Genomic DNA, 17,822 nt, shown 5'->3' with positions numbered 1-17,822 from the left:
AAAATTTGGAATCTCAATAGATACTTGTCAAATACTAAAAATGGACTTCATTTTGTTTAATATATAATAGATAAAGAGAACTACATAAAAATGATTAGAAAATATTTTAAATAATAAAGTGACCTAAACACCGCTAAATTTATTTTGATCAATATTTTTTATTTAAAATGTTTAGTTATTTTTATTTAATTTTATTTATAAAAATGAAGGTACATGATTAAGATCATTTTAAAATAAAATTAAAAATAAAAAATGAAATTCTTTTTTAACCCTTGGATGAAGCTAGTTCAATCTGAACCCACTAATGCTATGGATAAAAGGACCCGGTTTCTATGCAACCAAGCTCGCATATGTAAAAATACGGGCCTCTTCATAAATCTATTTTTGAGATGGATTTTAAGACTTAATTTTTAAGGACATGTAATCTCTAAATAAATAAATTTTAAAAATTAGAAATAATAATTCTAGTAAAAGAAACATTTGAACTGTTAGTTTCCATTGTTTTTAAATGGAAAACCTACTTGCATCCATCTTTAAGATGGATGCTTTACACTTTCTGGACCGCATATGTAGAAATGCAATCCATGAAACAATTTTCCTGAACAGAATACCAACTTTTAGTTAAAGGGTATTGCTTGCATAAGTTTACAATGTTAAAGTTTTGCTTACAAATTTTATCATAAGATGCAATTTTGGTATTGGTCTAAAAAGGATGAAGACACTAAACTTTCCCTTGACGAGTCCCAAGAGCAAGTAAAAGCAAGTTGTGTTAGACAAGCAGTCAATATAAAATTTTGTAAATATTTTCTATAACTCCTAAATCCAAAGGTATGATCCTTGATAGAATAATATAGCAGACCATGAATTGTATAAACTAATTCCAAATAGCTGGAAAAAAGTATGAAAAAAAAAAAAAAAAGCTTGAGAATCGATTTTCATATCTAATTATCAAATTCTAAACGATTCAAATCAAGTAGATCAATAAACACATAAAAATCTTGAAAATGAACCATCCACAATATATTGCAAAATGTACTATTTTTTGAACTTTTTTTAACCATACATCTCGATGGCGAGATGATCAATTAACATTGAAACATCCTTTTCCCATAAATTTATGAGGTGCACCTTAATTCTACCGTTAAGATTGCAACGTTATATAAACTTTTTCCTTAAAAATTTTAGAAATGCATCAATGCACACCTCCCCCTTAACGCACACAGAGATCTCATGTGAACACAAGTTAGGGAAGTTGACCACAAACCAACATGTGCACGCAATGTACGCAGTGGCACACATGTGCACGCAATGTACGCACTGGCACACATGCACAGAGAGAGAGAGAGATGCTGGAAACTGAACACAAAAGAAAGGGGTTGCAAATCACACCAAAAGCTGAATATATTGACTGCATAATAGTAAGACCTCAATATATAAACCAAGTTACAAGCTATGTAATTTTGTTGAAGCCCAGTGCTCCTGAGATAGATCATAGAACTCACATGTTTCCTCAGTTACCAATATGGGAGTGTTTACATGACTGGTACTGGAGAGAATTTGTCACCAACCACGATCCAACTTATGTGGCATGACATGGCTCTCATCGACCAATTTCACCGTAATCACCAAATAGAGTCGCCCAACTTTTCCCACTTCAAGTAATTGTATCAACAAAAAAACTGCAGTAAATGCAAATTCCAATGGAATATATTAGAAGATAATAGAAATACTGCATCGTTAGAAAATTCATAAATATGGAAGGTATCTCAAATCAGACCTACCTAAGAGATGAAGAGAGGAAACAATTTCACATGCATGGTTACAAAATAAAAGAACGAACCCACCTGAAATTTCTTAGCTACCAGTCTTCCAAGTCAGAATCAATTGAGCTTTTGCCCCGGAGCCCTTGCCTTCTTTTTGATTTGGAACGATCCCCAAATACATCAAACATCTCTATATCATCTGATCTGTCATTCCCAAATGTGGGTCTTCTCTGCTGCCTTCGATGGCCAAAGGCATCATTAAAAGCCATATCAGATAAGGATGTTTCTCTCTCATTCGCTTGCGCAAAAGATCTTGAGGCCCATCCCGATCCAGATGCACCTTCTCTCTCACTATAATGCTTTCCTCTCTCAGTAAAACGTTTGCTCCCAAAATTAGAGGAGCCACCAAATTGGGTTCTTTGATTCGCAGGCTGACAATGTGATCTCCCTCTATTACTTGAAAATGGGGTCCTTTCATAGCTTTCGTATCCTCCAAATTGGCCCCTTCTTGAGCTGTCAAAGTCTCTAGAACCACGGCCTCTGGTTTCATCGGCAGTATCGTAACGACTTCCTTGCGAGCTTCTATAACTGTCAAAATGAGTTACACCAGAATTGGAAGGACGATCAAAGCGGCTTCTTACCCTATCAACAAACCCTCCACGTGGGCTCTCTTCAAAGTTATCAGGTATACTCCCAACATCTTTGATTTTTGGCAACTGAGAATAAACAGTGTCAGCAGTGAGGTCAAAAAGGAATTTTATTTTATGCAATTTAGGAGAGAAGGGTATAAGATGGTTAAGAGGGATGTGAGACTCACTGTACTAGTAACTCCGAATTGTTAAGAAATCAGAGTGATTCTAACAATCGCAAACCTTATGGCATATGAATTATTTATATTATCAAACATATATGCATACCACACAGTACCATGAACACCTAAAAACATTTTCACAAAGTTTACCTTGCCAAAAAACTATTCTGACAAGATCTCCACCCAGAAATGAGATTCACCAACCTGCCAGGAGTTTCTTTAAAAACAAAACTAGCGACTATGATTCTGGCTCTGCTTGAGGAAAAGCCAATCCCAGCAAAATGAGTTCAACTGTAACAATTATCCTTAAGAAAACCACATAAAAAATCTACCACTTGCCTGTCACACTCATCACAAATGTTTCATAGGAATTATATACACTATATGCTGAAAAGTATGGGGAAGCTTCTATTATTGGATTGGTTAAAAGCCCTCAATCTAAAGCTAACTTGTCGTTTATTTGGAAGGTCATTGATTACTACAGGTCCCTTTACCTGCAACATAGTAGTAAGCTTGTGGGTAAAGGTGATCATACCTCCATTTGGTGGGATAGATAGCTTGGAGAAGTGGCCCTCAAAGATGCGTTCCCAGAGGTCTTTCCTAAGGTCCAAATCCCCTTGCCTTTGTCTTAGAGGTTAGGAGGAGGATACTAACCCTCAATCGTCTGCATGTTGTAGGTATAGGAGAATGTCGGACTCTTTTATTAATAAGTTTCAACAATTAATGGACTTGCTTCAATATGCTCATTGGTGTACTTCCAAGGATGATAGTCTTAACCTTACAAATTCAGGGGCTTTTTCAGTTAAATCAGTTTATATGATGCTTGATGGGGAACGAAGTAGAGTGGACAAGCTAAATCTGAATAGTATTTAGAGGCTGCACAATCCGTTGAAAGTACGGGTCTTTCTTTGGGTTGATTGCCAAGAGAAGTTGTCCACAATTGACAACATTCGTAAGAGAGGCCTTCTTATTGTGAATGTTTGCATTCTTTGTAAAAGTGACAATGAATCTACTGATCACTTATTTCTTCATGGCCCTTTTATTTTAAGGTTATGGGATTGGAGTAGGCAGCTGCTAAATTTATCTATTCACCTCCCCTCGAGTTCGGGTGTTCTTCCGCTCCAATGGAGCTCACCGGGTCTCTCTAAACAGCTGCTGTAGGTATAGGAGAATGTCGGACTCTTTTATTAATGTGTTGTAGGTATAGGAGAATGTCGAACTCTTTTATTAATGTGTGTTGTAGGTATAGAAGAATGTCGGACTCTTTTATTAATGAGTTTCAGCAATTAATGGACTTAATTCAATATGCTCATTGGTGTACTTCCAAGGATGATAGTCTTATATGGGACCTTACAAATTCAGGGGCTTTTTCAGTTAAATTAGTTTATATGATGCTTGATGGGGAACGGGGTAGAGTGGACAAGCTAAATCTGAATAGTATTTAGAGGCTGCACAATCCGTTGCAAGTACAGGTCTTTCTTTGGGTTGCTTGCCAAGCGAAGTTGTCCACAATTGACAACATTCGTAAGAGAGGCCTTCTTATTGTGAATGTTTGCATTCTTTGTAAAAGTGACAATGAATTTACTGATCACTTATTTCTTCATGGCCCTTTTATTTTGAGGTTATGGGAGAATTGGCGTAGGAAGCTGCTAAATTTATCTATTCACCTCCCATCGAGTTCGGGTGTTCTTCCGCTCCAATGGAGCTCGCCACGTCTCTCTAAGCACGGTACTGAGATTTGGATATCTTTGTGGCCTAGCAATATAGGAGAGGAATAGAGGGTCTTTGAAGGTATCTCATTGGAAGGTACTACACTAAAATCCAATATATTGGCACTGGCAGGTGAGTGGATGAAGATTCATAAAGATGGAAGATTAGTAACTTTTGATCAAGTGATTTTTAATCCTTTGGAGGTTTCTAAGCTTTCAATAGCTCCAATTAGAAGGCATGCGATTTGGGGCCCTCTACGGCTAAATTTTATTAAGTTAAACTTCGATGGTATTTCCTTTGGGATTCCTGGTATGGCTGGTTTTGGTGGATTAATTAGAGATTCCCAAAGAAGAACATTACTCACTTACTAAGGTCCTTGTGGTGTGGCTATTATTTATGAGACGGAGACACAGGCAATGCTAGAAGCCATTAGATTACTTTCGAGGATGAAGGGTCATAAAGTTGTCGAGGGAGATTCTGCAAATATTCATCGCTTGGAGTAAAGGAGAAGCCATACCTCTTTGGCAGCTGCATCCATTGCTGAATGAGATCAAAGTATTCATTTCTTCAATGTCGGTTGATATTTGTCATTGTTTTCGTGAGGCCATTATGGAGGCAGACTCACTAGCTAAAAGGGGTGTCCATCAACAAACTTTGGTGGTCACTGACCTCAGTTAATATACCTAATTTTGGTATCACCTTACGAATTCTTTTGAATGAAGTTTTATGGTTGAAGTAATAAATAATTTAAAAAAAAAAAACATGTTGTGTAAGCATGCGTAGAGAGTTTCATGAATAATGATGCCTCTCTTCAAATGAAGCATCTAACTACCAAGAGAATAAAAGAATAAGTGAAACTTAAAGTGGCACAATGGTTTTAAATAGTTCATCGGATTGCCCATCATAAAGAAACTTGCCTCTTCAAACTTGCAGCCAACATCACGTTCAATTAGCCTGACTGTGCGGCGTTGATCTTCAGTATAAATAAGCACTGCAGTGCCTTTCTTTCCAGCACGTCCAGTTCGCCCAGATCTATGGACAAAAATCTCTGATGTATTTGGTATCTCAAAATGAATTACCTGAACACAGAGGGCGTCGTCGTATTTAATTATGTAATTATGTTTAGGTTACTCATAAAGCAAAAAAAAGTTGATTATTTCTAGAAGGCCATATAAAGTTCAAATTCCACATATGTAAAGTAAATTACCAGATCGACATTTGGAATGTCAAGCCCACGAGCAGCAACATCTGTAGCTACCAGCACATTAAAGTGGCCATCTCGAAAAGCAGCTAGGGTTCTGTCCCTTTGAAACTGCTGCATGTTCCCATGCAAAGCCCTGCTTCCTAGAGTAGAACCCATGGTTCTCGAAAGAACTTCAGCATCTTTCTTGGTCCTCGTAAAAACTATGGACTTCCCTCCCTGTGCAAATTTCTACACAACCAGCATTTTGCAGTACTTTATAAAGAGCCCATAGAATGCCAAAACAGAATGGTTGCAATTAAGTTGATAGAAGAAACCAGCACAAGGAAGATGAAAAACAAAAACGGAAGATAGGATATGATGAATTCTCCCACCAAAGCATGAAAGGTGAAGCCAACCCATTCTGCCCCAAAACTCACAAATACTACTGCTACTGCAACAGCAAAAACCACAACTGTACTATCACTATCACCAAGACCACCACAACAAAAACAATAACAACCACGACTGCTACTATGCCAATGCTTCTATTGCTACTGCTACCATAACCAAATAAAACTAGATCATACTAATGCTTGTTCTACAAGTATCAATATACAAATTCAGATTACTCTAGGCATCTGTATCAGCTACAACTAAATGGAAATTTGAACTTCAATCCAAATTCTAAGAAAACAAAGACATAACAAACTGTAACCATCAGGAATGGATTAGAAATACGCCAGAGACTATATATGTGGAGCTAACTAATAGTCAGCTATCTTTCATGCATCCAGAAAATTTTATCTCCATTGCATGGAAAGCATGTGGTCAGTTCCCCAAGAATAAGCACAAGAAAAAGAAAAAAGAGAAATATTACAAATTCATTAACTTACAGTGATCAAAGACTGGAGAACACTCTGCTTCCTGTAAGTAGTTGAAGCAACCGAATAAAGAGAGATACCTTCAGCCAACTTTTGCTCAGAATCACCCACCTGATTGGAATAAAAGTCATGTCCAGGACCTTGAGATTGCAAAACTATGCCAAAAAAAAGAGTGAAGCTGTAACACTTCCATGCACTCTGATGTCCAAAGGTCAAAAGTCAAGTACAATATTTGGAGAAGTACACTCCCTTGGGAGCATATATTACTTCTACTATCCTTAGTCAGAAGACCTACTTGGAAGATTTTCTCGATCTGAAATTTTGGGAACCATCTAAGAATCAGTATATGATTATTATCAAAGAAAAAAAATATTGAAATTTGAGTTTTCTGACACTTAGATCTCACCATCTAAAAAGTATATGGTCTCTATTCAATCTCGATTTTACTTCATTTCTGTTTTTTTTCAAGTGCACAGAGGGTGCAATTAAGCAATTTGCTTAATTGAGGTTAATCTGTGTATGGGTAGAACAGGTTAGATGGGGTCCTAAAATTAATTCTAGGTGGGGTTTTACCAAAGGGAGTAAATAGACAATATACTCCTGCGAGAGTATAATATCTTTTGGTTTATCAAATAGATATCGTAAACCATTGTCCACTGGAGTAAGCACCATCCAAAGAAATGAGTGACATTGATGGAAGGAAAGAGGCATCCACAAGAAGAATACATTGCCGTCTCTCACCATCACCATCCTTCATGTTATTGGATAGCGATGAGTCCAATGGACTATGGTTTCACACAGTCTGCTGGTTTAAAGTGTAATCTCCATTTCTCAAAATAAGAGATAGTGATTAGATACCAACTTACAAGGTCGATGACTAATGGATCCCGCAAGTACTTCTTTGCGAGTTCATTAACCCATGAAGGCATAGTGGCAGAAAACAGCATGCATTGCTTCTTCGAAGGCAAATAATTCATGATGCACTCAACAGCCTCTTGGAAACCAACAGCAAGCATCTCATCAGCTTCATCTAACACAACAAACTTGACTTCCGATAAGTCTAAGGCACCCCGTTCAATCAGATCTATAATACGACCGGGCGTGCCAACAACAATATCAGTACCAAAGCTAAGAACCCGAACTTGGTTCATAATTGGAATACCCCCATAAAGACAAGCGCTGATCAAATTTGGGGCAGATTCCTTGAACTCTTTCTGAACCTGCCGTGCTAGCTCCCGAGTAGGGGCCAATACCAGAGCAGAGGGAACTCTTTTTTGCCTACGGAGTCACATTGTCAAAAGATCAAGAAGCAAGAAAAAGAAAATTACAAAACACCAAGAAAAAATCAAAATATGTGTAGCATAAAACTCTCTTGGCTTAGAGCCCAAATACACAAATAACCTATAACTAGTACACCATTTATATACAAAATTTTGTGACACTAAGAACGGTAATGGGAGTCAAACATCTACCTCTGTTTTTAAGCGATCTTTAATAAAGAAACTATCAGAATTTGGATTATTGGTGCTTGGTGGAATTCCATTAAGTTTTGTTCAAGTTTTTGAGTTACAAGGGGGGAAATGAAAGATTGCAATATGGAAATTCAAACAGAGAGTCACAGGGAGAAAGGCAAAGGGACAAGATAACTTCATTTTTTTGTTCTGTGTAGCTGATAGGCATAAATCAGGTTGTTATCTCCTTAATTGCTAAAACAAAGTATGAAAATTCGCCTATAACTGAGAGCCGCCTGAGTCACCTCGGGACCTGATGGAGAACCAATCGAAGTCCCCCATCCCCACCAGCTCAGTACCTTGAGCCGGTTCTTTAAACATTGATTGAAAAGAAACAGGGGGTGGCATAGGATGCAGTAATGAGCAGCATTTGGATCATTGTGTTGACATGAAGATATTGTCATGGAATTTAGGAAGGTATGGAAGCCCCAAAAAATGAGTAATAGCCCATAATTTCATATAAAACCATTTTATATAATGTCATTTTCAAGTAACAAAAGCTGGTTACGGTGAATGGGTTATTCCAGCTGAAGTACAAAAATTTGCTACTATGACTCATGATAGAAACAATCAAAGCAACTTCCACCAACCAAAAAAGAGATACACAATGAAAGAAGTGACCTTAATAAGAACTAGGAAATATAGCATATCTTTCTTTTGTGGGGTCCAATGAGACAATGACACATTTCTAACAAGTAAATATGTTTCTGATAATTAAACTGAGATAAATTCATAGACGCAACCAGTGACAATTATAACCAGACCATTCAATTAATGAATAGGCAGGTTTATATGTTATGAAATAGTCAATTCTGATGTTGATGGACTGTAATTAAATCTGGGACTTATTACTTGACATTTTAATTGTAAATTTATGACTCATGAACATAATTAGACAATTTATTTGTATTACAATTAGATATAATTCTTGAAACAAAGTTTTATATAAGCTGAATTTTAGGTGCTTTTATAATTAAAAAATTATGTGCCTTTATAGTACTGAAACTTACCATTGCTGATGAGACATTAGCTTCAGTGGCAATGTGATTAATGAAGACACATATATTATTATTGTCTAGCTTAGATATGGAATCCACGGAAGACGCAAGCTGAAATCGAAAATAAATAGCATGAAAGGCCCTAACAATCTTGTGTGTAAAGGACAAATGTCAAAGAAACCTTAACTGCTCATAGCTTAGTTGCAGGACCCCTTATTAGGCTTCCCAATCTTGAAGCTAATATTTCCCGGGAGAGAACCACATAAATCCTTATCAACAATTAGCTTTTCACATGCTCCCAGTGCCCAGTGCTGATTTGTATGTATTCCATAATGACCTCTCAAACTAATTAGGGCAGTTTGGTTATTTAAAATATCAACATCTCATAATATTCAGAGTTCTATTTCAGGCGTCACAATAATATATAATACCAAAATCTATTGAGGAGCTTCAAACACTAGCACTTCTCAACAGTCCAGGAATAGGTTTTTTGTTCAATTTCTTAAACATGAGGGAGATTGTTGATTGTAGAATTTATGTGCAAGATCCCACAGATCATAATTTTGTGTGATTGCCGCATACCAATGAAGCTAACGGGGAAGTTCTATAGGACAAATGCGAGACTAGCTTTGCTTTGTGGGGTGGAATATTGGGCAGTTAGGAAACAACATACCCATATGATGAGTGTAACTGAGATGAGGATATTGAGTGAAAGGAGTGGCAAAGTAGAACTCAAGGTATTAAATTCAAAAAAATTCTTGTTCTTTTATTCAATATACCTGATATCCACTTACATGGGCCACTATACACTGCTGTAAATTAAATTTAAAACTCTCAATACAACCCATGATTTTTACTTTTACTGCCAAAGCAAATAAAAACCATCCAAGAACAATAAACAATCTTCTACTATAGTTTTGAGTACAATATATGTTCCTGAAAATTCACAAAAAAATATGAAATAAAACTGAAAAATAATAAAATCTACTGGGAGGACTTACTAGAAGGTGCTTGGAGTTACCCTCACAGGTCTTGATCCACCCCACACCCGATATCCTGATCGAAAGTGCACTTTGTTCCTTTTGAAGTAGGTTGACTACGGAAGATACTCATATTGTAGTAACAAGAAGCACAACTCTGAAAATGTGGGAAATGGAGGCTTACCAATGATTGAGGTGACGAACATTTTATTTTCATCTCTTATTAGGCTAACAGGGACAGATAGTTGGATCATGGCAAGCTGATTACAAAGGCCTTTAACTTTGTCATAATATTCAATGATAGCCATCTTTTCTCGGATGCATGGCTAATGTGCAAGCGTCAAGTGCATCTCACGTGCCTCTAACTCCTGTGAGAAGGATTAATACAATGTCTTCCATAATTCAGCAGATGAGGCCATTTCAACAACTTCTATGAGGATTTATACAAAGAGAATTGCACTGATCCACCCATTGCCTGGTAGCAACTCATTCTCCATGTCCCGGGTTTGTGAAGGAGACTTCCTTTGTTTTCCTAGACTCATCAATCTCATTTTGATATGGAGGTTTCGAAGAACCATCTAAATGTCTCATTACTTTCTAACCAGAAACGAATGGTTTGATGAAAGCTTTCCAAGTTATGAAGTTGGATGAAGTCAACTTTGTAGTAACCATAGAAAATGGGTTGAAAGAATACACTATATTGGGATAGAAATTGAGAAGAAAGTGACAGGTTACTGGAAATTAGGTGTATGATGCCCTATAGAAATAAAAGTGAGCACATGATACCCTACGGCAAGAAAATTGGGCATGTGACATCCTAGAGAGAGTAGAGAAAATTAGAGTTTCCAAGTGAGAAATTTTGAGATTTTATCAAGATGAAGAAGGAGAAGCTGCTGGATAACAAGGTGCGCGATGCCCTGGAGACAGAAAATTAGGCGAGTAATGCCCTAGAGAAAGAGAAGAAAGAGAAGTGGCATGTAATGCCCTAGGGAGAGAAAGTATGGAAAAGTAGGCCTTTTTAAGGGGAGAAGGAGAAAGAGTTTAAGATTTTGGAACGATTTTGTGATGAAGAGTATGAGAATATGTATAAATAAAAATATGTAACCATAAAAGAGAAGAGAACTAGGGTTTTCAAGAAAACTAGAGAGTTAGAAGAATGAAGGGTTGTAGAGAGAAATTTTGGGTTTTAAATTTTTAATAGAATAGAAGTACGGAAAATTAGAGAAATACAATAAAGAAGTCTGTAGAGAGAAACTTGGGCATGTTGATCACTGGAAATCGGAAATTCCCTAGAAACGAGAGTATCTAGATTTCTGGAAGTTAGATTTCATTATATTTGGAATTGGCAAAGACTGTGTTGATAACCTATTTGGAACTCTAGGAAGTCTGGGAACCCATATTTGTTTGAATCTAGGTGTTTGTTTGAACATGGGATTTGGAAAGCTGGAGATCTAAAAATTGGCCAATTTTAATCGTTTAATGAACTTTTCTTCATGAGAAGATGATATTTGATGAATGTAAGACATTTTAAAATCCTAGGTCATACACAACATGTCTAAAAAAATGTACAGTTCAAATCATGAAAAACAAAAAAAATACAAAGGTTACTATTTTGCATTAGATTATATTTCAAAGGTGTTCTATGTGATTGGGCAAATCAATACCGATTAAAATTTTTCTATCTTTTCTTATTGTATTGCCACCCGAATCACTCACAAGTGTCTCAAAATACAATATAAACCAAATTAAATTGCCCGAGGATTTCGTACACCCCACACCGGGCCTCCTCTACCAATGGCACACGGGATCTTGATTCAAGATCTCATCTCACAACTTGGGAAGCCTAGGGAAAAACCAGCACAAAGCATAACATGGGATATCCTTAACCAAGGCTCGACACATGAGCATAAGGCCAAAATCTAGGGCTAGGCTATGTGGCCTTGGCGTGCCACCCCTTAGGAGGGCTTGCTTTCTTTTCTAAACCCTAATCTTTGAGAGAGAAGAGGGGTATGCCACCCCCTTGAGGCTCACAGATAGAGAGAGAAAGTTAGGGTGTAGAGAATGAAACCCCTCTCCCCCATAGCTTGTTTATATAGAATAAAAGCTAGGGTTTTGCCATCGTTATGAAATTTAATCTTAACCTTTGATCTTGAAGACATGTTGGGTGAGTAGATTTCATCTATTCATTCCTTAGATCATGTTGGGTAAAGACATGTTGGGTGAGAAGACATATGGGCCTCACGCTCCATATATTGGCCAGCCCAATGAGCCCCAATGGGCCCCCGATGTCTTAAACATTATTTTCAAATAATAAAATAATTTCATAAAACATCTAAATATTTTATTTTTCAATCTGATTAAAATAAATCCAGAAAATTGATTTCTCCTTATTTAAAAATCATTTTTAGTAATGCAAAATACCTAGAGAGGTCTAAAAATTCATTCTAATTATTTAAAAAATAATTAAAAGATATTTAAGCATATCTAAGAAGATGTGATAGGAATTGGATCCATAGAGTTAGGATTACAATAAATATACTGAGGACTCCATCCATTCTAGAGATCGTATCTCATTGCACTTTCTCAAATTGGCCTAATAGTTCCCATGACCCATAGCCCATAGGGGGGGTTCATGATTGGACTATCAAAGTCAGTTAATAAATGAAAGAGATACGATCCTAGTCCATAGAATACAAGTTCCTCCCTGAGGATAAGTCCAGGCCCCATAAGACATCAAAAATGCCTCACAGTCCAATGTAGACCACACTCCCACTGGAACCAACATTCCACCATATGTTTTTAATACATACTCTCATAAAGCCTTTAAATGGCCACATAACCCCAACAATATTTCATTTACTAATTTTTATTTTAAAATTATATGATGAATTTTACCATAGACTACGCTTTATTGGTGTAATCCCTTCTTTTATTTGAAAAATGCATTTTTTATTTGCCAAGTTTGGCATTGCTCCTATCATCGAATTGTCTCACCAATCTACCTTCCTAGAATAAGACTCTCCTTGTTGATATTTTTAATAGAGAAAGGAGAGAGGAGGGGCTCATTTGAGAGTGGAGAGAAGGGTTGGTTAAAATGGTACAATGAGAGAGTGGAGAGAGGGCTTCTTCGAGGGGAAAGGGAAGAGAGACAAAAGATTCCAAAAAAGGGTTTTCTTAAAGAGAAGGGGAAGTGCAGAGTGCAGAGAAGACAGTGCAGTGGAGAAAGGGTGTAGAGAGAATGGAGAGATATGGAATAGAGAGACAAGTGTGGAAAGGTGTAGAGAGAGTGGAGTTGAGAAGGACTCGAAAGTGGAGTTGAGAAGGACTCGAAAGGTGTACAGAGAGTGGAGTTGAGAAGGACTCGTAGCCATTGAAAGGTGTAGAGAGAGAGTGGGTTTGGGCTTTTCCATCTTCATTGCTTCAATGGGAAGCCATTGAAGATGCGGTATCCCAAATAGCGGGCTATATGGGTATCAACACTTTCCAAATACTACAGCACTCCCACCTAACAAACACGGACTTGTGACTGTTTTGTGGACACGCCCATTTCTTGTTAACAAACACACCCATAAGATTTTTAACAAGGTAAGGCAAAGTGGAGATAGAGAACCTTGTGTTAAAGTTATGAGGAAAAGGATGGTTTTTGTTTGCTTTAGAGAGAGTTGAAGATGGCTGCTGTTTGCTGAAAGAAAACTGACGAAGATGTTATGAGAAGATCCTTGAAGGGCCTTGAAGATCTAGGGTTCTGAACCAGCTTTGATAACACGATAGATAAGCTTCGCATGGAGAGCAAGAGAGAGACTGAGAACAACGAAGAGAGACAAGCAAGTCAAAAAACTTAGGTTCTAAAACTAAGGTTTACGTGCCTCTTTTATTGAATATATATATATAGAGAGAGAAAGAGGGATTGTCTACAAAGAGACCATTTATCTTACGTACATGAAAGTCACAAACATTCCTACTCATTAGATATCAAATTGGATGGCTTGGGGTGAGTTACGAAGTCCAAGAATTTTTCTTTTGGAACTGTCTATTCAATGATACTCTTACAACCACCTATTTTGAAATTTAAGGGACAAGAATGATTGTGACCTCCACGTACAAAAGATAAATGGTCTCTTTGTAGACAATCCCATATATATATATATATATATATATATATATATATATATATAGGAAAACTCTTCTCAATGCCTATAGGCGAAAATGAACAGTGATTTCTTCTACCCTCATCACCATTCAAACGCCATTGCACAGTCACAGTTGTCCGGTAGTGTTTCATTTTTTATTTTTTTTCTACGAATCCAAATTACATGAAATTTGGAGCTGTGTACATTTTAGTGAGGCGCACCTAATAAAAATATGAAAAAAATAATTCGTAAAATATAAATTGACCAAAATACCCCTAAAAATTTTCGGGGGTATTTTTGTCAATTTATATTTTGCAAATTATTTTTTTTATATTTTTATTAAGTGCTCCTTACTAAGATGTACACACACTCCAAATTTCAGATCATTCCGATTAGTAAAAAAAATGAAAATTGAAACACAACTGAACAACTGTGACCGTGCGATGAAGTTTGGATGGTGATGAGGGTAGGCAAAATCAATGTTCATTTTCGCCTATAGGCATTTTGTAGTATCTTCCACATATATATATATATGGGCAGTGATTTCATGCAACAGTTGTATAGTAATATGATGCAACAACCTTCAAAAACTATGTTAGGCCCATTTGTTTGATCCAAATTTTAAAATATACACTCTTTTCATTCTAATGAACAATCACAAAAAAGAAAAATTTGAAAACACAACCTAGAAAGTATTTGTTTAGACCAATTAACATAGACCATCCATTTTGTGAGATGCTTAGATCTAGGCCATAGAATGATCGTTTTTCTTGCCAAATTTTTTAGATAATTTTATTATCATTAGATTAACAATATTAAAAAATAAACCACAATATTAAAAAATAAAAAAATGATTTTCAATATATATATATATATATATATATATATATATATTATTTTACATGTATGCCACTGACTATAATAATTTGTGACATCATGATTTAAAACAAAATATAGGATGACTTCGGCATATACAATGTTAAAAAAGGCGGAGGCGGCCGCCCAAGTAATGGGGTTAGGGTCGGGGCCATATGTTGTTTTGTGTGTGTTTTTTGTGCATGTGTGTGTGTATGTGTGTGTGTGTGCCCACACCTGTGTGCGTGAGGCCTCGCAATTCTTAAAGATCATCCTCTTTCTTTTTTTTCTTTTGGATCTGTATTTGTGAGAGAGAGGTCTTGAACACTTGGAGGATGTTCTTCTTTTTCTTCTAATATGTAGAGAGAGAGAGAGAGAGAGAGATAGTCTGTGAGAGAAAGGGACCTCGCGTCAAACATTTAAAGGTCACCTTCTTCTCCTTTTTTTTGAGAGAAAGGTCATCTTCTTTGTTTTCTTCTTCATACATGTAACGATGGAGCATATGGGTCCATGTGTATCTTGTGTATGTATATGTGCATCAGAGAGAGAGAGAGGTCGTGTATCGAACACTTGGAGTGTATCTTATTCTTCTCCTCATATGTAGAGAGAGCAGTGAGAGAGAGAGAGAGGGAAGGGTAATGCACATGCCTAATTTTTGCTTGGGTAGATTTTAATTTTGTTTTTTTTTTTAAGGGGTTGCACTAGGTGGGCGCCCAGACCAGCCTAGGCACCTACTTTAAGCATGCCTGCCCAGACCCCACTGCGTAGGTACACCTATGCGGTTTGTTGGCCAGGCCGCCTAGGCCGGGCGGCCGACTTTTTCATCACTGATCATACATTCACTTCATCAATAAATACTTTTAACAAAGGGTTCCATTCCTATAAAGTTAATATGTCAAAAAAAGAAAAGAAAAAGTAAGTACTAATGTGCAACCAATTAAACCCCATATATAATCAAATCAGATAAAATTTCTATTGAAAAGTGAGCCATAGTTATCCTTTTGAAGATCATTTACAAATTTAGGGAAGAAGAAAATAATTCAGAAGTTAAAGCAGTTAGTCTTGGTTTGACGGTCCAATCTCTGTCCATCGTGTACTACATTTCTCATTCATAAATAAAATAGTACCAAAATCAACAGCAAAAAATAAGCAATAATATATCTTAAGACACAAGAGCACATCAGTTTACAGGATGAGTATAAAATATCTCAAGCTGTAGGAGGGTTTTCTCTAACCTGCGATGAGTATTATGTCGAATAATTTTGTCCAATATAGGAATTCCAAAGGCCAGAGTCTTTCCAGATCCCGTTATAGCCCGCCCAATCATATCACGACCATCCATTGCCGGCACCAGCACCGCTCTCTGCAATTTATAGCAGAGGCTTAAACATTTGAGATAGTATCCAACAGTTTCATTGCCTCCTACATCATTCAAAAAATCTACCAATATAATGGATTCACAAGCTAAAACTCTAGATTTGACATGCATTCATAAATAACAAATTTCCCAGAACTCTTTTAATTGAGCATTGCTTAGTTCATATGAATGAAAAAATGCCATCCAGTCCAAATCTAGAAACTTGACATAGGTAAGGAACAGTACACAGTGTTATATATTTGTTAGCTAAATTTGTGAGGACGAGTAGCACTCAAATCAAAATAATTGGAGACAAAAGAGTATTATAACCATTTTCTTTTGAGAAGGTATTCAGGGTAACCTACGAAAAGATGCTGGCGAAAGGAACTCTCGAGTTCCAACGCACCACAAGCTAGAAACAACAAAAGAGATTCAAATGCTAGTATACGTGAATGGTATTGTAGTTTACACTGTAAGACATATGCAGCACCTATGCTGTTAAAGTTTCACTCACTATTACAGTGTCGCATACGATAAAGAGAAATGGATACAGGTAAAGATAGAAGCGCTGCCATTAAGTCGAACACACAAACGGCAAAACAGTTAAACAAGAAAAATAAAAACGTATTCCCACCCAAAATAAGAACAAAAACAAAATCGAAAATCCATACCTGTATAGGAAAGAGCTCTGTAATTCCCCTTCGAGACAACGAGGAGACAATCTCTTCCGAGATACCAAGCTTAGCAATGTCCAAACCCTCTTTTTCTCTAACATCACACTCCACAGTAGCAGCTGAAGCAGCCCTCACGTTTAGGCAAATGCCACGACTGCGAGCAACCGAAAAGGTGGGGATAAGAGAAAAGCTCATGGTTTTGCGGAGTGGCCATGGAAGAAGGTGAACTTGGCCCTGTGTGTGCCTCTTTTGGAGAAAAGGGGTGGTGGGGTGAGCAGAGAAGATGGCCCCTGTAACTGAAAAAGCGGCCGCCATTAATTCTCAGAAGGAAAAGAGAGGGTACCGCAAGATTTGAGCCAAAAAATAAAGAGGCGGCCCAGTTGAGACGAAGAGAGGAAGGGGTTTTGTTGGATGAGTTTAGGTCCACTGATGTTTTGGGATATCTGGATTTTTGTGTCCAAAGAGAGAACAAATATCTCTCGCCAGATTTTTGGGTGCCCTTTATAGTAATATTCCACTTTTAAGGACAAGCATTCAAAGATATATATATATATATATATTTATTTATTTATTTATTTATTTATTTATTGTGTTTTTTCGTAAGTCATGGGAAAGCCCTTGCCCGGTTTTTATTAATATTTTAAAATAAATAAAGTTATAACTCATTTCTTTATAACCCTAGAACATGACACCTTTGATAAATCACGAAATAAAGCAAAGAAAATAAAATAAAGTTCGGAAGATGAAAAAGCCAAACAATAGCTAGCAAATGGCATGTGACTATCTTTACAAGAATATGAGCTACCATGTTAGCCTAAAAAAAATGTAGGTAATGAATCACCCATGATAATAAAGACGTTGTTTATAATTTGTTGTAACTGTATATAATTTTCAATGAGGTTGACAGCATTCATAAATAATATTATCGAGCAAGGTTGAGTCACTTTCAATTTAAAGAGGAAAACACTT

General features: G+C 36.7%; 1 protein-coding gene across 4 annotated transcripts; it reads right to left on the bottom strand.

The window, feature by feature from the left end:
- Nucleotides 1–1,376: 1,376 nt before the first annotated feature.
- LOC18425098 (DEAD-box ATP-dependent RNA helicase 53) lies at nucleotides 1,377–17,231 on the bottom strand. 4 transcript variants are annotated; one of them, XR_016054485.1, is made up of 8 exons: nucleotides 16,851–17,231; nucleotides 16,058–16,185; nucleotides 7,215–7,626; nucleotides 6,361–6,661; nucleotides 5,492–5,918; nucleotides 5,202–5,363; nucleotides 1,845–2,479; nucleotides 1,377–1,679 (listed from the first exon to the last, which is right to left on the bottom strand). XR_016054485.1 is itself a non-coding variant. In XM_006829669.4 (8 exons), exons 1-7 carry the CDS (start codon nucleotides 17,166–17,168, stop codon nucleotides 1,859–1,861), a joined length of 1,965 nt encoding a protein of 654 aa, XP_006829732.1. In that variant the 5' UTR covers nucleotides 17,169–17,231; the 3' UTR covers nucleotides 1,377–1,679; nucleotides 1,845–1,858. The 4 variants fall into 4 exon arrangements, 1 of the variants encoding a protein (XP_006829732.1); XR_016054484.1 differs by having other exon boundaries at nucleotides 5,492–5,716; XR_016054486.1 differs by having other exon boundaries at nucleotides 6,361–6,459.
- Nucleotides 17,232–17,822: the final 591 nt, after the last annotated feature.

The sequence above is a fragment of the Amborella trichopoda genome, chromosome 4 (genome assembly GCF_054954075.1).
Source record: "Amborella trichopoda isolate Santa Cruz 75 chromosome 4, AtrichopodaSantaCruz75HAP2 v2.0, whole genome shotgun sequence".
NCBI lineage: Eukaryota > Viridiplantae > Streptophyta > Magnoliopsida > Amborellales > Amborellaceae > Amborella > Amborella trichopoda.
This window is presented reverse-complemented; position numbering and strand designations above follow the sequence as displayed.